Raw genomic sequence first — 26,065 nt, 5'->3', positions numbered from 1 at the left:
TGGGCTTGTGTCGCTGAGCGTTGTCTTTCGTGGCCAGGTGTTGAGAGAGTCAGGGAAGGAACATGGGCTGGACTTGGGCACGGCGGGGGAGGGGGGGGTGCTCCTTTACCATACCATATGGCCTCCAAGGACCGGCATTTGATTTTCATTTAATTGAAATTCTTGTAGAAGATCATTGACAATAGCATTAGCAGTCACTAGCTCTTTTCATTGTCTGAATAATCCTGGTCTGTTTTTTGTGCAGATGTTGTCTTGCTCCCGGGGCAGCTGTGAGCTGTGAACTCCTCATCAGTGACGTGGACACTACCCAAATAGTAATCAACACAGAAACTTTAGAAAATTACCAACAGATTACAGCTTCTGTCTGCCAGCACTTTCAATGCCAGCTAGCTGGGGGCTTTTTTTGTTTGGGTTTGTTTTTTGTGTGTGTGTTTCTGTGGGGTTTTTTGGTACTGGAACAGGTTGTGATTTATAGGAAGCCTTTGTGGAGGCAAATGAACATACGGGGCTCGCACCCAATTAACAAGCTTGGACAAACGAGGGCACATACATGATGTATTTGCAAGGATAAAGAACAACCGAGAAAACTAGGGATCCTTTTCTCCCTTTCTCTTACCTTAATAATCTGGGACACATTTAGTACAACCCCATCGTAGTGCTCTGTGTTGTGAAGATTGCCAAAGAAGTAGGGGACACATCCTGCCTATCAAGGGCAGATGTAAGGAGATTGGATCACAATATGACCATAGAATGAGTCATTTACCAGGATAGAAAATAATAATAATAATAATAAAACTGCAAGTTTCTATTCACATAAGTTTCTATCTACTTTGAAATCCAAAGGATAGGAGTGACGTACCATCTCAGATGCAAAAGGAAATACCTTCGTCTTACCCCTGCTTCTGCTACGCACTCTCTCAGTTACCCACCCAAGAACTCCTTCAGCTGGCTCTCAATGAGCGCTGTCACCTATATTTTATAGGTTCCCCAAAGAATTTCTCCTTCTGTGAGGCCACCTTAACCATGATCCCATACAATTAAATGATGATATGGAAAACCAGGAAGAGCGCTGCAGGGTAAAAGAGCTCCTGGCAAATCCCTAGAGCTTTCTGCTGCCCAAGGGCTCCAGACCTGAGCTTCTCCCCTGCGGTCTCTGCCCACCTTCTACCTCAGGCCGGCTGCTACTTTTTTTTTAAGAAGTAACACTATTACTACTTAAACAGCTATACGATATCTTCTCTAGTCTGTCCTATGTCCTTCCTTTGGATGCATGTTTCAGCTGTTTCCAAAAAACTCAGTCTCCGGTGGAGCATGAATTTTTAATAATTGGATGATTTTAATGATTTAATTATTTAGATGCGTTTTAGCTGATTTTAGCTGAATGATGTGTCCTGGTAATAATGTGAGTTTAGATTTAACAGGTCAACTTTTATTTCAACCCTATGGAGTTTGGAAAGAGCCCTAGAAACCAACAAGGAACTAAATGTCTCAAGAAGTCTGGCAAGTTCCTCCACTTCCATTTTCCCATCTGTCAGCAGGATGCCATTTAGGGCCACATAGCTTCCCTATCACACAAGTTTCAGAAACATGGTTCATCTCACGGTTCGGCAAAGGCAGCCTGTCTATAATCGGACGAGGGGTGGGAAAATTAAATGATCTTTAAAATCCCTTTGAGCTAAAATTTAATTATGATGTCAGTGTGGTACTCCAATTTTTCTCTAAAATTTCCTCACATTTGCTTTTAAAATATCATTTTACCAATTTTTTTTAAAGATTTTATTTATTTATTTGACAGAGAGAGATCACAAGCAGACAGAGAGGCAGGCAGAGAGAGAGGAGGAAGCAGGCTCCCTGCTGAGCAGAGAGCCTGACGTGGGGCTCGATCCCAGGACCCCGAGATCATGACCTGAGCCGAAGGCAGCGGCCCAACCCACTGAGCCACCCAGGCGCCCTCATTTTACCAATTTTTTTAACATTTGTTCTGGACTAAATTTGGTTTAAAAATATTTTGAATTTAAGTTTGTGTGCTACTTTTAAGAAAATGAAATAGTAAATATAAAAAAATTAATGAGTTTAAAAACTTCATGAACCCCTCAAAAATCAAAATCCTATAACTCATAATAGCATGTCATAGAGATAATCTACACAGTGATTTTTTTCCTTTTTTAATTTTATATTTTTATTTAAATTTGAATGATTAACATGCAATGTATTATTGGTTTCAGAGGTAGATTCATCAGTCTTATACTGAATATACTTATATTCAGAGTGATTCATCAGTCTTATACAACACCCAGTGTTCGTTACATCACTGCCCTCTTTAATGTCCATCATCCAGTTATCCCATCCCCCCACCTCCTCTGCAACAACCTTCAGTTTGTTTCCCATGATTAAGAGTCTCTTATGATTTGGGGCGCCTGGGTGGCTCAGTGGGTTAAAGCCTCTGCCTTCGGCTCAGGTCATGGTCCCAGGGTTCTGGGATCGAGCCCCGCATCAGGCTCTCTGCTCAGCAGGGAGGCTGCCTCCCCTCTCTCTCTGCCTGCCTCTCTGCCTACTTGTGATCTCTCTCAAATAAATTAAAAAAAAAAAAAAAAGAGTCTCTTATGGTTTGTCTCCCTCTCTGATTTTGTCTTGTTCTATTTTTACCTCCCTTCCGTTATGATCCTCTCTTCTGTTTGTCAAATTCCACATATCAGCAAGATCACATGATAATTGTCTTTCTCTGATTGGCTGATTTTACTTAGCATAATACCCTGGTTCTAAACGCGTCATTGCAAAAGGCAAGATTTCATTTTTTGACTGCTGAGTAGTATTCTATTGTATATAGATATCCCACCTTCTTTATCCATTCATCTGTCAATGGACATCTGGGCTCTTTCCGTAGTTTGGCTGTTGTGGACATTGTCGCTATAAACATTGGGATGCCTGTGCCCCTTTGGATCACTATATTTGTATCTTTGGGGTAAATATCCTGTAGTGCAATTGCTGGGTCATAAGGTAGCTCTATTTTCAACTTTTTGAGGAACCTCCATACTGTTTTCCAGAGTGGCTGCACCAGCTTGCATTCCCACCAGCAGTGTAAGAGGGTTCTCCTTTCTCTGTATCCTCTCCAACGTCTTGTCTTTCATTTTCTGACTTGTTAATTTTAGCCATTCTGACCAGTGTGAGGTGGCATCTCATTGTGGTTTTGATTTGTATTTCCCTGATGCCAAATGATATGGAGCATTTTTTATTGTGTGTATTGGCTATTTGTATGTCTTCTTTGGTGAAATGTCTGTTTCACCTTCTGCCCATCTCTTGAATGGATTATTTGTTCTTTGAGTGTTGAGTTTGATAAGTCCTTTATAGATTTTGGATACTAATCCTTTATCTGATAAAACTTGTGGCAGCAAAGGAATGAGTAGACAAAACCAAAGGACAACCCACAGAATGGGGGAAGATATCTATACAGTGATTTAAATTGAGATTGCTAACAAATTTAAATAGCTTACTGGAGGTCAAACACTGTTGCTTTCTATTGTAATTCATATGGGATATTCTCAGGGCATAAACATCACCATAAATACCACGTACTCTGGAGTGGACTTCCCTAGGAGGATCATTGGTCTTGGAAACCAAATAAGGAAGTTTAATGACTGAATCACTAACAAGAAACCCTTAATGAAATGATTCTCCCTGTTAGGTGGTCCTAATAGTGTTAGAATCTAGTTCTTTTCCTTTAGTTAGCAGGATATTTATGTCAAATCACTATACCTCATATCAAACCAAAAGGACACAGAGACGCTTCAAAGTTTATTAAAACCATGTTGACTGAAATCAAGTAGCCTTTCTTTACTTTGCAATTCCCACACCAATAGTATCTTACAGTGCAATGTGCCAGGAAATCTACAAACTCAAAGCGTAGCTTTTCCTGCTATAAACTAAGCCCATTTCCTTATTGTTCCCAACCAAATGCTTAATTATCACTCTCCTCTTTCACAATCCCTCCATAGAATTCAAGACTCTTTGGTCTTCCTCTACTTTTCCATCTCTAGAAAAGGACATTGTTTTAAAACATCCACCATTTTAATGACTCATCTGAAATCTACATCTAATTTGAAAGCTAGGTAGAACACTCTCTGTCATGCCTGACTGCTCACAATGTACCATGCACTGTTGATGATACTGTGTGTAATTACCTCATTTAATCCTCACACCAACTCTAAGAGGTAGTTCTGTTATTCTCATTCTACAGGTGAGGAACCGGAAGCACAGAGAGGTTAAGTAGATGACCCAAGGTCACACTATTGGAAGTAAGCAGAGAAGAATCTGGGCTCTTAACCACTGTTTTACCCGACTCATCCTTACATTGAGCTTACTTGTTTGGTAGCCAACTTTCTAAATGCTGATGATCCCATATACCTAATTGCCTTCAGAACATTCTTCTGGTAAGTAGAATTTTTGCAAGACTAAAAACTTGCTTGCTCATGGAACTCATTCAAGTCATCAGGGAAAGAAATTATGCTCTAAACATGTCTAGTCCAGTGCCCCCCGCCCCCAGACTACTCCCACTCTACTTTTTCATTTGTTTGTTTTGCAATGGTACCTTTGATATTCAACTCCTTCTCCATAGTGAATACATTAAATTTCACTTTAATGACCAAATACTGTCTGTGCAGCATTTAAAAGTGAGCTAAAAATGTAGAGATTACTACATAGAGAACTAGGGAAAAATTTAGACTAGTACTGGTAGTTAAAAGTAAAAAAAAAAAAAGATAAAATGAAAAATATTGAAATGATATTTTGTTCTGAATTTTGCAGAAGACAGGCTAAAAATCTTCCTTAGGAACATTTTCTACGGGCCGTATTTGTGTCAACCATTACATGGTGTAAATAAATGTGTATTTTCAGATGACTGGGGCAAAGCTAATAACTTCAAAGCAACAGAAATAAAAACAAAGTGAAACCATAGAACACTAAAACCCCAATTTCCAATAAGTCTAAATTTTAGTCCTTGATCTACCAAGGAGTGCCCTTGGCCTTGCTACTGAGATTCAGTACATACAGATGACCTCTCCGTGTCACTGGTGTGCTTTCCTTGGCTCCCTTCTACCCTATCAGTTGACCCGGTTTCCACTCATAGAGCCACAGATGTTCTTGCAAAGACCACTAAAGATAAAGGCTTTTATCACAGCTAATCTTTTCCCAAGGCAAATAGTATTCAGGGTGAAAAGAAAGTTCCTGGCTAATTTATGTTGCTTAGAAAACCAAAACAGATAAAGGAATCGCCTTTAAAAAATCACCACCACACTGTAATATAATCAGGAACTGGGTAAATTCAACAATAGCAGGAAGTCAAATAGGCTGACCTTTCCCAAGTTGTTTTAAAACTGACATGTGAGTGGAAGTTACTGGTGTGGTTTTGTTGCAGCTTCTGTTTTCCTAAGGAATTTGGAATCTAAGCAGGGAAGTAGCCTGTTCTTCAGGAGTAGAATAAGAAAGAACACACCCATCCTTGGGGGGATGGGGGTCGATTATTCTAGCCGGAATCCAACTGCCCCAAAGATACAAATAAAATCACCAACCAGCAACTTAAACAAGAAGTATTATTTATCTCTTACTATGATCTGCACTGTTCCAAACATGGCAGAGCTCGAGCAGAGCCAGGAGGCAAAGGGAATATTGGAAAGCCCAGAGTGAAAAAAATGGTCTCTTCTCTCAAGAAGTTTACAGCCTAATTCAGGATTGTTGTATTTTAAATATGTTTGAAAGTATTTAATTTTCTGCATCATCCTTTGAATTTTTAAAATTATTTCTATAGTGTCAACATGAATTGTGATTCCTGAATTTTCTAACACGCTACCAAAATACTACAAAACTACAAACTACAAAATATGTTGTACATTGTGTTGTCTTTTCATACAAATACTTAACAAGTCACCAAGAAGTAGGGGCCATCGGTAAGCCACATTTTTAGCTGGGTTCGTAAAATATGGTTACTAGAACCCTGTCCCAGTGTGGTAAGCGGACTTAATCAATTTATACTTACGTGTCAAAAAGTAATGCCCCGGAGTGAAACATGGCCAATACATTTCTAGCAACCAATACTAGAAGCGGAACCCCGTGGTCATTTATTCCTTGGATTGTATCTTTACCCAGAATTGGGCTGTGTTTGAAATTTTCAACTTTAAACTCGTCATCGAATTATCTTCTATTGGTCTAGCTTTACTGCCCTTGTTTCCATTACTATCCCCGGAGTCCTCAGGGGTCCTGCTGATTTCCCATCATTTCTCATTTCTTCTGGATTCCTGTCCAGGATTGCATGGTCCATACCCTTAAATCTCTCACACCACATCCCACATTCTTTTGTCCTTCTCCTACCTGTCCTCTCCTGTCCTTCTCCCACACCTGTCCTCTCCAGCCTTCATCTTAGATCGCTTCATTTTCTGTTTTATCTGTATCTGAGTCGGATGAGAAAAATCTCATCACTGTGTTGAGGGCAGGGTTGCAAACTCGTATTTTTTAACCTAAGCTATTCTACTTGTTCTTAGTTCTCTTACTCATTTCTGACAAAAATGCTGCCATACTTAGGATTCTCTTCAAGCCTTCCTTCTTTTCCCCAAAACTCACATCAGCATATGATCTTGCCTCATCTTTCACATAACCAAGTGAAGCCATCAGGCTTGACCCTTCTCGATTTCTCCTTACTGCAGCTCACCAATATGTGCAGGCTATCCTTTTTTTTTTTTTTTTTTAAGCTTTATTTATTTATTTGAGAGAGAGAGAGCAGGAGTGGGGTGAGAGGCAGAGAGAGAGAGGGAGAGAGAGATTCCCAAGCAGACTTCTTACTGAACATGGAGCCTAATGTGGGCCTGGATCATGGGACCCCAGATCATGACCCAAGCTGAAACCAAAAGTCAGAAGTTCAACTGACTGAGTCACCCAGGCGCCCCTTTCGGAATGTGTTTTCACTTTTCCAGCCCAGTATAAAAGCGACTTCTTTGCCTGGCCATCCTGGGTCATTCTCTCCCAATACAGGTAGTCAGTCCTCTGTTTCCTGCTCTCCAGTCACATGATGAATATAATCACTATCAAAATTGATACTTTTTAGGGATAGATTTCAAATCTCCTTCTGTCTACTGAATAAACATATTTTATTACTAAATTACTAAATAAATATACTAAAATAAATATATTTTAACTTCTAGCTCAGAAAATGTAGCCTGTAATACTTATAATCCTTATGGGTTAGCTTTTTAAAACAGGTAATACATTCACACTGTACAAAATTTGAAAGGTTCAATGAGAAACCCAGTGAACATTTTTCCACTCCTGGAACTAGATATCCAGTTTCTTGTGTATTTCTTTAAAGATAATCTCTGGCATATGTAAGCAATTAAGTATGTTCTCCCCACCCACATTTTTTTATACATAGATACTATCATATTATACACTGTTATACACCCATCACTTAACAATGGATACCAGAAATTATTCTGAGTCAGTATATAAAGTATTACCTCTTTCTATTTTACAGATGCATGGTTTGGTAGACTACAGATGGTCACAAATTCTTTGCCCCTCTTCGACTTAAAGAGATAGAATCTATTTCCCTCCCCTTGAATCTGGCCTGCCCTTCTAACTTATTTTGTCAATAGAATGAGGTAGAAGTGTATGACTTCTGAAGCTGGGCCTTAAGCAATCTTCAGCTTTACGCCCTGGGAACACTCCCATCTGGAAGCTAGCCATCACCCTGGAAGAACACCAAGCTGTGAGGAGAGGCCACATAGATGAGAGTTTATGCCAACGCACTATGGTCCACAATCCCAGCTGATTTTCCTCCGCCCCATGCTGTACCAACTGCCGGCCCTGTGACTGAGCCATCTTGGACACTCCAGTGTAACTGAATCTTCAGATAACTGCAACCCCAAACGACATAACCTAGAACCTTCTTAGCTAAGTCCAGTCTCCCACAGAATTTTGAGAAAAAGTCAATAATTGATATTGTTTTAAGCCCCTATGTTTAGGGTGGTTTGTGAATAGCAATAAATAGGGAAAGTACATAGTATCCATCATATGGATGTACTCGAATTTATATAATCCAACCTCTATTGATGGACATTCAGGTTGTTTTTCTTTTGCTCCTTTTTTGTTATTACAGATAATGCTGCAGTTAATCATAAGGTATGCATGTCATTTTGCTTGTGTGCGTGTATCTGTGGGATGAGTCCCTAAAGGTAGAACTGCTGGATATAAGAGAACATGCATTTATAGCATTGATAGATATTTCAAAATTGTTATCCACGGAGATTTTACTAACTTAAACATCTAGCAATAATATATGAAAGTCACTGTTCTCCCACATCCTTACTAACACTGTGTTGTCAGACTTTTTATTTTTCTTAAATCTAATAAGCAAGAAATGATCTCATTTCAATCTGTAGTTCCATTTTTATAAATTAAGTTGAACATGTTGTAGTATATTTTAGAGTCATTTATATTTTCTCTTATTTGACCAGTCCCTGTTCCTTGCTCAGATTCATTGGGATGTTGTTTTCTCAATAAACTTTTACAAATTCTTCCAGGAATTTAACCGTTTATTTATAATAGAGGCATTAAAGGGGCGCCCAGATAGCTCAGTTGGTAGAGCACGTGACTTTTGACCTTAGACTCATCAGTTCAAGTCCCATGTTGGGTGTAAGGCTTACTTTAAAAAAGTAAGTAAGGGGTGCCTGGGTGGCTCAGGTCATGGTTCCAGGCTCCTGGGATCAAGCCTGGCTCGCTGCTCAGTGGGAACCTGCTTCTCCCTCACCCACTCCCCCCTGCTTAAGTTCCCTCTCTTGCTGTGTCTCTCTCTGTCAAATAAATAAATAAATAAATAAATCTTAAATCTTAAATAAATAAATAAATACATTAAACATAAACAGTAAATAAGTCTTACATAAATAAATACATACATTAAATATAAACAGTAAATATTTTTTCCCAGTTTGTCATTTATCTTTGATTTCGGTTAGAATTTTGTGGTTGAATTTGTTACAGAAGAGTAGGGTCTTCCCCAATCTGATAGTTAGAAATGCTGCCTTAGATTTTTCCAGTACTTCTTTTTCACATTTTAATTTTAATTGTTTTTATTTTTTTTATTTTATTTATTTATTTTTAAGATTTTTATTTATTTACTTGACAGAGAGATCACAAGCAGGCAGAGAGGCAGGCAGAGAGAGAGGAGGAAGCAGGCTCCCCGCTGAGCAGAGAGCCCGATGCAGGGCTCGATCCCAAGACTCTGAGATCATGACCTGAGCCGAAGGCAGTGGCTTAACCCACTGAGCCACCCAGGCGCCCCTAATTTTAATTGTTTTTAGCGTTGAAATCTTCTCATCTGCATATGCATCTACTACTTTTTTTTTTTTCCTTTCCAGGTGGCTTTCTGTTGTATTTCACAATCTATTTACAAGACTTGCTTGAAGCCCTTGTATTCCTGAGGGACAGGAAACTTGGTCTCTTAATGATTGTAATCCTGAAAACCTAGCGTCATAGCTCCTACATAGGAGACTCAAATTGATAACAATTTGAGAGAAACTGGTTCTGCATGGAATTCCACAGATAAAACCACTCTTTTCTCTTTTCTGACATCATCTGGGAGGATTTTGTTGAGAAAGAACAAACAAGCTTCAGTTTGAACACCAACCCATGCTGGAAACATGAGGACGTAAGTCTGGGTGACATGGGAATACTTCTGAGTCTCTTCTCTAGCGTGGTTTACTCATTCACCAGGAGTGACTGCTATTTCTTCTAATACTAATCAATTAATATTACAAATACCAAACACTTATTTATCATCCTGCACACACACACATCTACCAGAGGTCTGGAATGTTGGTGGGTGGGTAGATACTTTAACCTTATCTAACCTCTATACAATAATTAATTTTAATAGCTTTTCACACTGGTTACATGATCTCCTAACTTCTTGGTAGTGGTATAACTCTGTAGAGAAACTGATTAAGAAAAGAAAAAAAAAAACCTGCTAGGAAACTCTTAAAAAAACAGATGCGAAATATGTTTTAAACATTCTGTAAACAAATATTAAAAAAATACTTAAACCAAAGGAAACTAGTTGCTTTCATTGCTTCGCTTTGGGTGCAGCCTCTATTCTCCCAAGGAATGTCACTGCCTTAAACTCTACTCTTCAACAGACACTACCTGCTTCTGTAAATCACCTTCAGATTTATCTGATGATCAAACCTCTTCACCTGGTCACCGCTCTAACTCTGGTATTCCAAATGACTAACATATTTAATGGTTCTTTGTAATCTCTCTGATTGGAGAATACACGGAGGCAAGCACGTGTGCCTGCAAACAGATTCTATCTTGCTTCTTCTTCTGCCTGTGTGCTTCAGGCAAAAGAGGAAATGTCTTAGCAATAAAGATATGGTGAGAAACTTAAAAAACCACTGAACAATTATTACTTGAGATGAGCTGTGGTTGAGAGGAACCAAAAAGGATGACACGAGGACGTTCTCTCTTCCCAAGTGTGGCCACTTCCCTGTTCACAGAAATATTAGAAATAATGATTAAAACATTTATTTAATCCCCCTTAAATGACTCAGGTACCCCTTTTTCCATGGGCAACTGTATTTACTCACTAGCTTTCCCTTGTGTTTTGCAAAAGACTGCAGTAAAAACATTCTCCTGTGGCAGTTAAGTTTAGTTGGTGTACTTCTCTAACTAAAATTTTGGCTGCTAGTTTTTATGCTAAATGTACACATTTCACATAGTGGCTGAACATATAACATATATATCTTTACATTTAAATATATATGGCTTAATGACACTTTTCAACATGCTATCCTCATAGCAGATTATTATATTTATTCAGAATATATGAAGCTATCTATTTGAAATTATCTCTAGTAAAGCTGGTTAAAATACATTTCATCCATTTGTAGAGCTGTAATCCTCTCCACCCCTGATGCCACTGCCCCTTTAAAAAGAAAGAATGGAATTCTTACAAAGGGAAATAAAGTACAGTAGATTCCCAATAGCATAATGCCCTAAGAAGATAACATAAACAGAATCTGATGAGTCCATCTCAAGTGATTTTACTGCATTGATTATGTCTCAATGATTTTGGAATATTGATAATAATTTATACAGTGAAAATATACTAAATATTAGATGATACATGGGCACCTGGGTGGCTCAGTGGGTTAAAGCCTCTGCCTTCAGCTCAGGTCATGATCTGAGGGTCCTGCGATCGAGCCCCGCATCAGGCTCTCTGCTCAGCGGGGAGCCCGCTCCCCCCTCTCTTTCTGCTTGCCTCTCTGCCTATTTGTGATCTCTCTCTCTCTCTGTCAAAATAAATAAATAAAATCTTAAAAAAATGCTCTTTAAATATTAAATGATACAATGTTCTACAATAAAAATAGTATTTACCATACTACTTGATCATATGATTACTTGATCATATGATCATATGGGTGCATATATAAAGGCACCCATTTATAACATGTCAGGGCATAACAGCTCCAGGTTCTTTGAAGAACATTGCTTGATAAAGAGCAATGAAGACAGAGGAGCTGATGGAATTTCTTCCATCTCCTTCCTCTATCACTGCCTTTGTAATCCCCACAAACTAGTTTATTCTTGTTTTCAATTTGAAGTCTTCTTTTAATCAGGAATATAGCATATTCAACATATGTTGTAGTGATTTAGAGATGGTCAGAATTTGAAACTTCTCCCAGAGGTGGTGTCCACGTCCTTCATTCCCAGAGTCCGAATGGGCTCCGTGACTATTTTGACCAATAAAAGTACAGTGGAAGTGAGCTGTGCCAGTTTCTGAGAATAGACTATAAGAGACTGGCAGCTTCTACTTCCTGTCCCTTGGAACACTCTCTTGAAACTCCACCTCTGGGAGAAGTAGGCAGCCATGCAGTAAGTCTGACTATCCTGAGACAGCCATGAGTACAGAGAGTACCTGCTGGGTATCCGTTGGTGCAGACATCCCAGCCAGGCACCAAGACCAGTGTCAAGGAACCATTTTAGGCCTTCTAATCCTAGCAAACACCTCATGAAGAAGAATGAAGATCCCAGACATATGGCCCCAATCTAGCTATCCCAGCAGTCTCCAACTATTCAAAAAGAAACCCCAGCTGGTGGCCCCAAACACGTATCGGAGCAAGCTGTCCCTGCTGTGTCCGCTCTAATCCCTGACCCACAGAATCATCTCGGATAAGATCATTATCTTGTTTCTGGTGATGGTTTCACAGGTGTGTACATATGTGTGCGTATCAAATTGTGTCCTTTAACTATATGCAGTGTACTGTGTATCAATTATACATCAATAAAGCTTTAAAAATAAGTTGTTGTTGTTTTATACCACTGAGTTTCCAGTGGCTTATAATCTGCCACTAGATAACCTAAATATGCATCTTCTGTATTTTATTTTTTCCTGATATTTATTAAAATGCTATTAAAATATAAACTTGCAATACAAATTTAAAATATATACCAAGCATTGTTTTTATAATATTTGATTTGTTTTCATTTAATGTCTGTAATCAAGGCTATATGATAATTAAATTTGTTCGACATTAAAAAAATCACATTATAGATTAGTAGTAGTAGTATTGGTATTATTTATGACTTGTGATTTTCCCACCAGAACAGATTCTAGGCATGCCGTATATCCACATATGAAATGTTTCTAGACTGTAGTCCTTCCCCTAGAACATATGAGGTGTTCAACAAATGTTTGCTAAAAAAAAAAAAAAGAAGTATGGCAGATTCTTAAGCAGAAATCTGTCCTTTAAAAAGGAACCTTTATCTAAAGCACCTTAATTAAAACATATTGCAAATGATTTCAGGGGACCCGCAGAGTATCTAAAGTAGATTATTCAATATTGAACCAAAAAGTGCAGATACTAGGAAATAAATAATAGCAAACATACCTAGTAATTGGAACTCTTTCTACTCTCAGCTTTACACATGAGAACACTGAGGCCAGACAGATAAAGGAGTGCACCTAACATTATAAAACGTTTGCACGAGGCAGAGCCAGATTATGACTCCCAACACTTAAGTGCTTAATCATTACTTCATTCTTGCACTTTCATTAGGAAATAATAATAGTATCACAAATCTCATCAATAAGATCTATAAAAGAACAAAAAAGAAAGAAATGTCAGTAATCTTTATTCTGCTTCTTTCTTCTTTATCAGGTCAGATGTGCCTGATGATTATTGTTATAACTACATGTTATAAAAATTAATGAGTGGTAAAATAAATTAAAGATTTTCACATGAAAAATCTTTAGAAAAGTCAACTTTTGGTCAAACTACCCTCATTTAACCAAATCTAAAACCTCATTCAACCATTGTTCTCTATAATCTTAGGAAGCATTTGGAAGATACTATATTTTCCAAAGACTTCAAGGAGAAATAAAGGAGGTGACAAAATTGAAAATAGAGAACTTTTGCTTGAAAGTTTTAATATTAAAAATAGCACATATTCATATTTAAACCTGATTTTATTTATTTATTTATTTATTTATTTATTTAAGATTTTATTTATTTATTTGACAGACAGATCACAAGTAGGCAGAGAGGCAGGCAGAGAGAGAGGAGGAAGCAGGCTCTCTGCTGAGCAGAGAGCCCGATACGGGGCTCGATCCCACGACCCTGAGATCATGACCTGAGCTGAAGGCAGAGGCTTTAACCCACTGAACCATCCAGGCGCCCCTAAACCTCATTTTAAATATATATTATATATTTATAATAAATACATATCACTATGTAATATTTGTGTATTTATAAAAACATATCAAATCATGCATAAATATGAACTTATGCTCTATTATTAACTTTATATATAAATTTTTATGTATGAAATATGTATTTATTACTTGCAAATATACTTTTGATAACAAAATTGGAATTTAGAACAGAAACATGCTTTACAAACAACTAGTTTAAACAAAACTTTTTTTTAAATATATATTTTTTAAGATTTTATTTATTTGTCAGAGAGCACAAGCAGGGGCGGGAGGGTCGGGTGGGAGTCCAGTCGCAGGCTTCTCGCTGAGCAGGGAGCCCAATGTGGGGCTCAATCCCAGGACCCTGTGATCATGACCTGAGCCGAAGGGAGACGCTTAGCCCACTGAGCCACCCAGGCATTCCTTAAAAAGTCTTCTTGATCTAAATAAACAAAAAAATCCTGCATTTTCTCAATAAAAACACTTATTTTGTGTTCTAAGTCTCAAGAAATTATGGCAGAAATGCTTCAGAAGAAATAGTCCTCATTTGATATTACCGTGACTATATTTTTTCCAGATTGTATATTAAGTTTATCTTTGTTCACTAAGCGTTAAGCATGAAAAGATCTTTGTGCTCTGTGTAAGAATGCTAAAAAAAAATGCAGATTTTCTCAAGAGATTTGAATAATAACTTTCATTATTGTTCAGAGGAAACTCTGGTATTTGCATATTTTTGGTTTGTTTTAAATAAATTCATCATTGGAATTCTGATGTTTCACGTCTAGATTGCATAGAATTTTAAGTTTAGAAGCTATATACCAATAAAGTATAAAAAAAGGTTAAGATTCTCATTTAAAATTTTTCAAAATTCTTAGCAATAACTTATGTTTTTAAAGATTTTATTTTTTAAAATTTATTTATTTGTCAGAGAGAGAGCACAACCAGGGAGAGCAGTGGGCATAGAGAGAAGCAGGCTCCTTCCTGAGCAAGGAGCCCAACTTGGGACTGGATCCCAGGATCCTGGGATCAAGACCTGAGTCCAAGGCAGACACTTAACGGACTGAGCCATCCAGGTATCCCAATAATTTATGCTTTTTAAAATATCAGGAAGCATATGAGAAAAGGAAAATAAGACATTCTTTGTACTATTGTAATACAATTCATGAACTAGTTAGCACACTAAAGACAGAAGAAAATGACCCTTGTGAGATAATGCATTTTTCTAGTTAATAATTAATATTTTGTAATATGAGCTGACCAAGTCTACAGGCTCCTTTTTCTTTACCATTTCAGCAAGTGTCTTCAAATCTATTAAAATGTTATCTATCCTGGATGATCTATTGCCTCATCCAATGCTTGCCAATTTTTCAAAAACATTAAAATAAGTAGCTCTAGTTGGTAGTTTGCTTAGAAAAGCGTAATTCCTTATGTTCACTTAAATTCAATGTTTTCAAAACTTCTTCACAAAAGCTGTTAATTAATCCTGCCATGGGAGCCTCTGGGCTATACGATGAGTATAATTTTTCTTTAAAAATTACCAATTTCACTGACATATACCCCGGGATAGAGGTTTTAGTATTTCGCTGGTGAAATTAGTAATGCCTGTTCACCAACATGTTCTCTTTAGTGCACGGCTTGATCGAGTGCCAGCATGGATGTCTGCATGACTGGTGATTTCTGAGTCTTCTCAAACTCATACATTTCCAGACATTTTTTCTTACTACATGGGTAAGGTGCTGTGTTGAGAGATTTTGATGACATTTAAATATGATTATACAGCAGTAATTAGAGGGTAAGAAAGAAATTGCAATGCCTTCCATTTCTTTGAAATTGTATAAACAGACGGCTTCTCGGCATGAAACCCCAACTAAAATTAGGGTTGTGCCAACACTTAAATGCATAAGCCCATTTCATTTGAGTAAACTAAATATTGAGTTTCATCTATCTTTTAGCACATTCTCAAGTAGCATCTTAATGAAATTAAACTGAATTCATTTATTGAATTCTATAACTTTAAAGCATAATCTACCACAAGCCAATCTGAGCCTCATTTATATTACTTACGTTAAATAAGTTTAAATCTATGAACGTATTACACTACTAATCAAATACCATCATTGGTCACCTCTGAAGGGTATTAGGGAATCAACTCATTATTCTGAAAATTAATAAATAAAGGGAAAGAATTAAACCAATTTTCTGTCTTTCCATTAAGAAAGGACAACCGAACGGTTGATGAAGGAAACTTTCTCTTTATAGAAATAACTGAACAAATAAATAAAAAGGATTGACAATTAGAAAAACACCATTTGGCAATTCTATATTAGTTAATGGATTTAAGCAAAAATCAATGGCTTTAAACTTCACAAAAAGAGAAATGACTGAACATTGTGTGCCTCCTGATAGAAATACAACATCACCTGTGATACAATCCTTTGAATCTGAATCAGATCACTTCTAGATCTATTAATCAATTTACAGAAAATACTAGAAATATAGGAAAGACAAAGTAATGTGTTACATGACAGCATGAGGTGCAATTAGCAAAATCCATACTCTGGACACTTAATAAATAACTCAGTTTCTTGTACAAATAAATTGCAAGGGGAAACAGAGATGGATAAATTCAGACATAACATCCTATAGTGTTTTTAGACATTTTCTTTTACTATTTGTGTCCCAGAATCTTTCCTATCAACTCCCTAATAATTAAGATAGCAATATAATCTACCTTTCTAATTTTTAAGCTATAATTTCTAAAGTAACAATAACAACAATAATAAAATTCTCAAGCTAGAAAGCAGTTTCTTTTCCATTGAGGGAAGAGCAAAAGCAAGCCTGTAAAATCCTTTACACCTCAGGTAGAGACAATCTTTCCATTCTTACACCAAGGGTCCTGTATGAGTTTCCTGCAGCTGCCATAACAAAGTACCACAAACTGGGTGGTTAAAACAACAGATATTTCTTTTCTCTGAATTCTGGAGGCTGAATATCCAAAATCAAGGTGCCGATAGATTTGGGGTCTTCTGAGACCTCTTTCTTTGGCTTGCACATAGCTATTTTCTCATTAGGGCTTCACGTGATCTCTTCTCTCCCTGCATGTGAACCCCTGGTATCTCTCAGCGTGGACAATCTAAGGACACCAGTCATGTTGGATTACCCTAACCCTTTATTTGAATTTAATTTGAATTTAATACAGTCACATTCTATAGTACTGGGAGTTAATGCTTCAACATGAATGGGGGAGGGAGAGGACACACAGTTCAATCTGTAACAAGGCCATTAAGAATCTCACCGTATTTACTCATAATTCCAATGCCATTATTAACTGCTTGAAATGGTTTGAAATTTAGAAAAACACTTTCATGTGGGCTCAAAAGCTTAAGCTCATGAAATTAATCACATAAGCTATACTTTGCAAAGTCTGTACCCAACATTACTCTTCGCTCCTTGACTCTCAGATTTTGTTTCTTCAGACCTGTGCGCTCCAGTGCAGTAGCCACATGTGACCAGAGAGCACTTGAAATGCTCCAAACTGAGGTATGTTCTAAGCATAAGATACACTGGATTCCACAGACTTGGTAAGAAAAAAAAGTAAAATATCTCAGTAAGTTTCCTGATGATTGCATATTGGAAGATTTTGGATAATTACTTTCATGTTTGTTCTTACTTTTCAAAATGATTACTAAAAAAGTTTAAAAGTACATGTGTCTTTCATTATATTTCTATTGGATGGTGATTTCCAAAACATGGGTTTATCATTTGACCTAAGTCTTGCTTTGAGAGCTTTCTTACATTTCGAATTTAGAACTCTCCCCAACAATCCCTTTCCTTTTCTTACCCCTACACAGGTATAGAATTGTAGCGTGATATCTAGTCCTTAACTTAATTTCAAACCTAAGGAACAGTGTCCCACTTGTTAGGAAGACAACCTTTAAGGCTAACTTAATGAATTCAATCAAAATGTGTTGTATTGAAATCCTACGGGACAAGTAGTCCTGTTGTCTTTCAGCTTTTTCAGAAATGAAAGAAATTGTAATTAATAGCAATTGACAAAGGTATTTATTTTTCACTTACCAGTAGCATTTAAAGTCTTATGTTCTAATTTTATCAAACACTAGAACTGGGATTATCAGGATTCCTAGAAATTTTGCAGTAATTATTTTATGTATTTACAACTGTTAGATCTTACGATGGAGTAGTTTGCTTTGCTTTAAAGTTGCTGTTGAGGGGCACTTGGCTGGGTTGGTCCATAAAGCATGTGACTCTTGATCTTGGGGTTTAAGTTCCAGCCCCAGGTTGGCTGAAGATTACTTAAAAACAAATGAAGTTGCTTATGTTAAGCAGTGGAGAGGAAATGTAGATAGAAGTATTTCAGGGATCAGTAATTTATCACTCTTTTCAGGTACATAAAATCTACTTAGCATTCACATCTTTTTAAGGTATTTATTTCCCATTTTAAAAATAGCACTGTTGGATGTAATTTAAAGGAGTGCTGGAACTTGACTCCCCAGCAAGGACTGGAATCTTTACAGATTGAAAGCATGTTAAAATTCATGTTTGCTACACCCTGTTCTAAGCACTTTCATGACTGGCAAGTGGAAAAAGAAAAAAATGCTCAATATAGCAGTGAATGATTAAAGGAAAAATAAAAGCAAACAGCCCTGATACTAAACCATTTTTAAATTTTCAAAGCAAACTTAGTTATATTAAACTACATCCCCTTTCCAAAGTATATGAATGCAAAAAGGACCCTTTCCCCAAATTTTTAATTGCAAAATTTTATTGTTTATATACATGAGAGGAAAATGTAGATACACTGCATTGTTTCTTAAACATATTATCAAGCCCTATCATTAAAATGTTTAGCTGACTTGTTAACATAGAACTCACCTTCAATGGATATAATTATATATCCTAAGAATAATGTCAAGCATACCTTCCAAATCCTTTAAGCTGAGTAATAGTTATACTTACCATCAACACTTAAGATTTTAAGTTTTTCTCTAAAATTTGCATTTTAAAATTAAATTTGTAAAAAATCCTGTTTTAGCAAGCTTGATTATATCAATTGGAAAAACTTTATTTTACAAGCAATAGTAATTGAATCAAATGATAATTATAATCCAGAGGAAGTATTTTATAACCATAGCAAATGCCATTATACATACTGCCAATACAGATTTAATAGACAATACTGAACTGTACAAGAGTTATTTATTTTTCCTTAATCTCAAAGCTATTGTTAGTAATACAAAAAGCCATATTAACATTTTTCCATTAGAAAACAATGTGATGTACAAAACTTTGGATGAAAAGATATATGTCAAATTTCATTGAAGCACTTGGTGGAAAATCCACCACTCCATCAATACCACCCAAAGTGTTTTAGGCAATTAAAATCAAAATAATGCATCTTAATTCCAGCTGTTAAAAAAACAAGCCTAGCAATATAGTTGGCTACACAGTATTTTTGACTACTCACGAGTTAATTTTTAAAATCCTTTTTTTTTTTTTTTTTTTTTTTTTGGGAGTCTTCCCACACAGTAGGCCCTATACTCGGCCACGCAGGTATTTGAGAAAAAAGTTGGTGAGGTTGGAAAGACCCCATAAAGCAGTCCTTTGGTTACCAGATCTGACTTTTAACTTTCAAACATCCTTGAAGATCAATACTCCCTAACTAAAAGTACATTCTTTTCCAAATGCTATTTTTATTAGTGGAGAGGGTATTTGGTAAGGAGAGGACATGAACTATTATTTATGATCCATTATTCCAATTAATAGCACATGTCAAAAGCTAATTTATTTTTCTAAGGAGTTTTAAGATTTGGTGCTTGTTACAAATGTGGTTCACTGACTCACCGTGAACCCTGCAAGACATACTGCTTAAAAACAGCAAGCAGGTGTGTGTATTTACCTTTGCATTTAATGAAGTAATGGTATTTGATACACACCTTTATCTTCAAATTCATTTCAGGATCCAGTGAAGAAAAAAAAATAAATCCAGTTATGGGGTGGTAAGAGCAAAGGTGAAAACTAGTAAGGATTATTACTATATAAGAAAGTATTATTTTCTATCTTTTCCTTTGAGTAACAAGATACTAACACACTACTTTCATTTAAAAAAAACTGCAACTATTGAATTGAGGCAAGTACTGGAGGCCCGTAAACTGACTGTGTTGCCCATTCGTCAACATTACTTCTTTACATAAGCCTGTTTCCTAAGGTATAACACATAATCTAAGCAATATTTGGAAATTAGCCAAGCACTAAGCAATTACAATGGCAGGTAATACACCATCAGTTTTTGAAACACATTTGACCAGTTTTGTGGCCCATCTGCAGGTTGGATTAAATAGACTCTCACTCAAGTTTCTGGACTTGCATGACAAAAAAATGTATTTTATGAAATTTTCACATGACATTTAAAAAGTCGTCGGGTCATACACTTTTGTATTAAATGATTCATTCTGACATGCTACATAACTATGATAAAAATAATTGTTGACTTTTTAAATGAAAACTCAAGGTCAATGCAAGTAAATGGTAACAGACATGGAATGTCGTAAGATCTTTCTGTATGTAATCTGACACTGCTGATTATGAATTTTCAGTTTGGAAACTTCAGATTAAAAACCACAAGAAAATTTGCTCTTGATGGCATGCAAGATGTTCCTCAAAATTACCCTCACGACCTAGAAGTCTCAGTATTTTGTCAGAACATAAATAAACACAACAGATTTGTACATTTTATTCACATTTATTTTTCGCTTTTAGTGTGCTCACAGAAAATTAGAACACCTTAAGCAGGAGTTTAATAGCAATTTTTGTAAGCAAAGTTACATTCCATCTCTAAGTCAAATTGGTCAAAGCTTCTCCAGTATTTACAAAACATGATAGACAAGATGCTACACAAAACCATTGCATCTGAAGATTTTTTCCTTTATTCTCAAAGACGACTGGAAAAGAAAGCATTGTCTGCTGTAATCAAAAACATACCACAGTATAAACAGTAACCATTCCACTTATCACAGCTTGGTTGAGTTTAAAATTTGTGTTTAAAAGGTCCAAGATGACTGCAGTTTTACAAAAATGGGCAGGGTGGAAAGTTGCAAACTTCATGTGCTTCTGGATATCAAGATTTGTTTTTATACAATAGTCACAGTTAAAAACACCCTGCTGGTAATACATAATTACACTTTATTAAGGTCATAAACCAGCAATAAACAATAAAGCCTATACAACTTGTAGTTCTACTTAATCACTGACTGGTACAGCTAACATGAGATAAGTGAAAAGTTCCTATGGTTTAAATGAACTCCTAAGACTATGATCTTTTTTAAAATCTGGGTATTGGTGTTTTTTTTTTTTTCCCTCTCTTTCCTTCTTAATCAAGACTTGTAGTGTTGTAAACCTGCCTCACAAAATACATCGTAATAACTTTTCTTTAAAAACAAAAACAAAAACAAAAACTAAGCCTTTACACCATCATTTCTCGTGGTACATTATTCTTGGCAATGTTACGCACCACTTCGATTTCCCCATCGTGGCCCCTATCACTTCATTTGATATCCCTTTTGACCCACCCATCTCCTTCATATATGGGCATGTCCATAGATTGACAAAGAAAGTTTACATTTTTGAATAAAGATGCAAAGTATGCAAAAAACATTAATACTGATGCAAAAAATAAAAACAAAAGAGAAACAAGGCAGAGGAAGGTGTTTAAGCTCTCCTCGACCTGTTGGAATGGTGGTAACAGAATGATTTGAGATGGGATCTGGGGAAGGAGGGGGAACAAAATTTGCTGCTTTAAAAAAAAGTAAAATAAAAAGAGACATCTTTAAAATCAATCCCTGGTTGTAGACAAGTTCTCCAAAACCAGTACCTGGCACCACTCCAACAAACAAACGGGGGGAGAAAAGTTCTTCGATTATCTCAAAAATCGGGCCGTTTTACTCTGCCGCCTCCGCCGGGGGGGCTTCCGGACTGCACTCGGGCTGGGCCTCCTGTGAGGGGGCTGCGCAGGCTGACGAGGCTGACGCGGCCGCTGCCTCTTCCGCGGGCGCCGCCTCCTGCTCGGGGGGCGCACCGGGCCCGGCGGCTGAGGACGCGTCGCAGGCAGCGGCGCTGGCCCCGGCCTCCTCGACCTTCTCCTCGGCCTTGCTGGGCTCCTCGGGGGCCTTGGCCTCCTCGCTGGCGGGCGGCTTCTCGGGCGCGTCGGCGGCCTCCTCGGGCTTGGCCTCCTGCGGGTCGCTGCCCGCCGCCGCCTCCTCACCCGCCGCGGCTTCCTCGCCCGGCGCCGCCGCCTGCTCCCCGGACGCCGCGCCCGCCTCTGCGGCGGCTGGAGCGGCGCCCCCGGCGGCCTCGTCCTTGCCGCCTTCGGCGGAGGCGCCGGCTGCGCCCTCGGCCTCCCCGCCCTCTCCCGCTTCCTTCTTGTTCTTCTTGAAGGAGAAGCCGCTCAGCTTGAAAGACTTCTTGAAGGAAAAGCGCTTCTTTTTTTTTTTCGGGGTCTCGTTGCTGGGCGAGGGCGTGGCCCCGTCCTCGGCCTTGGGCGAAGACGTCGAGGAGGCGGCCGACGCGGCCTCCCCCTCCGCGGCCGAGGGCGAGCCGGGCTCGGCGGCCTCGCCCTCCGCGGGCGCCTCCTTCTCCGCGGGGCTGGCCCCGGCCTCGGGGGCGGCAGCGGCCGGCTCCTCCTTCTCGGCCGCGGCGGGCGACGCCGCCCCGCTCCCGGCGGCCGCGGGCTCCTCCTTGTCAGCGGCCGGGGCGCTGCCGTTGGCCTGCAGCTCCTCCTTGGCGCCCGGCTCGGCGGCCGCGGGAGAGGCGTCGCCGTTTACCTTCACGTGGCCATTTTCCTGCGGGGCAGAGAAGGCGGGAGTATCACTGAAGCGGCCCGGGCGCCGCCATTGCCGCCCCCACCCCTGGGCGGGGAGGAACTAGTTACCCTCCCTGAGGCCCTCAGGCTTTGGGAGTCCCTCCATCCCCTTACGGGGGGAACCGGGGTTGCCTGCCTAGACAAGAGCTCTCCGAAGAAACGGAGCAGTGCAGTTGGGGCCGCCCCAGAGAACCAGCAATAGCCTCGGCCACTCAACAAATGCCCTTCGGATTTAGAAGTGCCGAGCCCCGGACCAGAAAGCAAGGGATAACCCATTCCTGCCTCCACCTCACGGGGTCTGCAAAGAGAGAGCCACGTAACACACGATACACACCAGACGCCCTTTGGGAGAAGGCACAGAGCCAGAGCCCTACACAACCCTCTTTTTCCTAAACCGTGAGAGGCTCTGCAAGGCGCCGAGAACTCCCAGGGGCATCACAGCGATCCAGCCAGAAGCGCCACGGCTGCGCGCGCAAAGACCCTGCGCCACCCCCCCCCCCCACCAAGGGCTTGGGGTCGCCAGGGGGCGCTGCGCCTCCACCGCCCGGAGCCGGGCGCGGGCGGGCCGGCGGAGGGGCGGGGCCGCGGGGCCACCCCGCCCTGCCCAGCCCGGCCCTGCCCGCCGGCCGAGGCGCCCCCGAGCCCGGATCGCTCAGCCCAGAGTCCACAAACAAAGCTCAGGTGGCTTCCAGTCGTTCTGGTCCGAGCAAAACCGACAAGGCTGGGGGAAACCCTTTATTTCCTAGGTCTTGCCTCGGCTTCCACGCCCACCTTCGCCTGCGATTCTGTGAAGCCAGGGCGCGTCACGGCAGCTCATTTTGCATTTTTAACGGGTTCAGAGTCTCTTGGCAGAGCTCGCCTTCCCCATTAGGTTAGAGTAGGCGAAGCTACACGGCCTCTACTCTAGGAAAAGAGGCGTGGTGGGTGCCCAATGTTTGCGAAGCAGCCACCCATGGCCGACCTCTCGCGCCCACCCAACAGTGGCCATCTGCCTGGGTCCGGGCAGCTCTGGGGTGGCCCCCCGCAGTGGTCCAGGCGCCGCCACGCACACGAACAATCCCGACCGAAATACACCAAGTGCCTCTTACTGACCATCTGGACAGGTTCTCTTCACGGACCCACCGAGTCTTCCGACCCCGGGGATACCATGTAGAAGTCGGATGGGTGTGTAATTCCACAGACAGCGGACGAATAAAGAAAGATTTAGAACAGTGGGAAAGCCCCACGGAAAGATACTGAAACCTTTCAGCCCAGCTCCAGCCAGCCAGCTACCTTTCCAAGAACCCGGGGACGCCGCCTCAGCATACAATAAGACAGCCTTTCTTTCCCTCCTTGCCTTTCTCCACCACCATTCCCATTCTCCCCCATCCTGCCCCCCCATCACACCAGCTCAGAAATGCTGAAAGCGACCCACTCTCGACAACAAACACGAGAGCCACCCGAACACCTTTGTGCTCACCAAACACAAATGCAACCTGACTGGGGGGGGGGGGGGGTTAGCACCCAGCTAGTCACGTTCTGCCAAGCTCCAAACACGCCATTTTAGACAATTTATCACTTCTTTCCTCTTGTCTACGCAAGAATTTGCCAGGATTCTCCGAGAACCACTCCTCTGGGGTGGTGGAGAAGACCCCCCCCACCTCCTATGAGAAATTGACAATTTAGGCTATCGCTTTCCATTCAACTTTCAGACTGGAATCTGGCCACGCTCCTCTCTACGCCGAATGCGCCTAGGGCGCGACCGGGAGGGGAGGAGAAGCGTGGGGACTGGAGAAAGACACCAACGAAATGACCACAAACACAGGTAGAATTTACCTGCCCATTCGCTTTGGAAGGCGACGAGGCCACAGCCGCCTCCCCGGGCCTCTCCGCGGTGGCTTCTCCCTTCGCAGCGGTCTTGGAGAACTGGGCACCCATGCTGGCTTCTTCAACAAAGAAACTCAACAGATCCAAGGGGGGAACAAAGAGCCTCCGGTTGGTGTAACGACGGGGCGAGCGGCAGCAGCAGCGGCGGCGGCAGCAGCGGCGGCGGCGGCAGCAGCACACACACCGGAGGGAGGGGGGAGTGGGGGTGGTGAAGAGGACAGAACAGAACCGATTAAATACACTCCGGATAAAAAAATTTAAGTCGAAGAGATAAAAAAGCAGCAGCGCAGGAGGGAGGGAAAAAGGGAGGAAAAGTCGAGCACAAAAAAAGGAGCCCAAGTGTAGTTTAAAAAAAAAAAGAAGTAATAAAAAAATCCCAGATTTGTAGCCGCACTGTAGACAAGAGGAAAATGGAGAAATCTCCCTGGTTGCTAATAAGATGCGGGGTCCAACGCCCAAGTGCACAGATGAATGGGCTCGCGGGCGCTGACGCGGCCCCCGCGCGCGCCGGCCAATCCGCGCACCGCACACAAAGCAGGGGGCGGAGCCTGCGCGCCCGGCGAACAATGGAGCCGCGCTTTGCAAATGGTTTGAAAATCAGCCTCAGACCGAGAATTAATGTCCTCCAAATAAATAAATCAATTAAAAAATACATGCCTCTCGCCTCCCTCTGCTTGAAAATAATAATGCATCACTTGATTGGCTTGCTTTGTTTGGAATTAATTAACGCGGGAGGGGGGTACTTGTGGATGGGGGCGGAGAAAGCGTTAACTTGACTCGCTTTGACTCTTGTCGGTCTATATCCGTGTCTGTCTCTCTCCACTCGCTCCCCTCCCCCATCTTCCCTGTGTGTTTATGTGTATGTGTGTGTATGCGAGTGTTAAAGACAATGGTTGGGATTTGTATGCAGCATGTTTTCTTTCTCCGTGTTCGATACTGGTTTCACAGATACTCCACAGGGTTTGTTTTCTTAACGGTTGCAAATGTTAAATCGCTCCAAATTGAAAGGTATTTAAACCACGAAGATCGAATTTCATCAAACCACATCTCGAGTTAGAATTAGGTCTGTAGGCCAGATGTGGAAAATGCAAAAGCGGCAAGGAGCCTAAGCCACAGTCCCTACCCTATCCCGCACTGGCATGAAATAAAATATTTCGATATTGGCCTGCGACGTTCATCGAATTCCTCCCACCCCCGACTATTCCCAATGAGTGATTCCCCCCACCCCACAATATAAAGTGAGGGCCATGTACAAAAAATCATAAGAGTTTGCATTTTATCACTATGACAATTTTCCTCTATGGTGAAACGAGACACAGCCTCTGAGTATACGAATCCATATATATGGTTAGGATGCAATTCGCGTAGATATGAGTCGTTTTTCAGCCTATTGCCAGGATCGGATGGACTCTTTCCGAACATGTGTAAGTATGCATGCAAGCGAGTGTGCTCCTGGAAGGGAGGGAGGCAGCGGCGATGAAATTTTAAACAACCGGATTGACGACCACAGTTCTAAGGAGAAACTGCATGTTGAGAAATAGCAAGAAGATCCTCTGAACGCTCCAAGTCTAGCTGGGGTTGGAGAAAAAGCT

General features: G+C 40.4%; 1 protein-coding gene across 1 annotated transcript; it reads right to left on the bottom strand.

Annotated features, from left to right (window-relative positions):
• Positions 1 to 20,476: 20,476 nt before the first annotated feature.
• Positions 20,477 to 24,954, bottom strand: MARCKS (myristoylated alanine rich protein kinase C substrate). The gene is made up of 2 exons (XM_047734064.1): positions 24,423 to 24,954; positions 20,477 to 22,587 (listed from the first exon to the last, which is right to left on the bottom strand). The coding sequence occupies exons 1-2, from the start codon at positions 24,522 to 24,524 to the stop codon at positions 21,688 to 21,690; spliced, it is 1,002 nt and encodes a 333-aa protein (XP_047590020.1). The 5' UTR covers positions 24,525 to 24,954; the 3' UTR covers positions 20,477 to 21,687.
• Positions 24,955 to 26,065: the final 1,111 nt, after the last annotated feature.

Source organism: Lutra lutra, chromosome 6 (genome assembly GCF_902655055.1).
Source record: "Lutra lutra chromosome 6, mLutLut1.2, whole genome shotgun sequence".
Taxonomy (NCBI): Eukaryota; Metazoa; Chordata; class Mammalia; order Carnivora; family Mustelidae; genus Lutra; species Lutra lutra.
The sequence above is the reverse complement of the archived record's forward strand: the minus strand, read 5'-3'. Positions and strand labels throughout refer to the sequence as shown.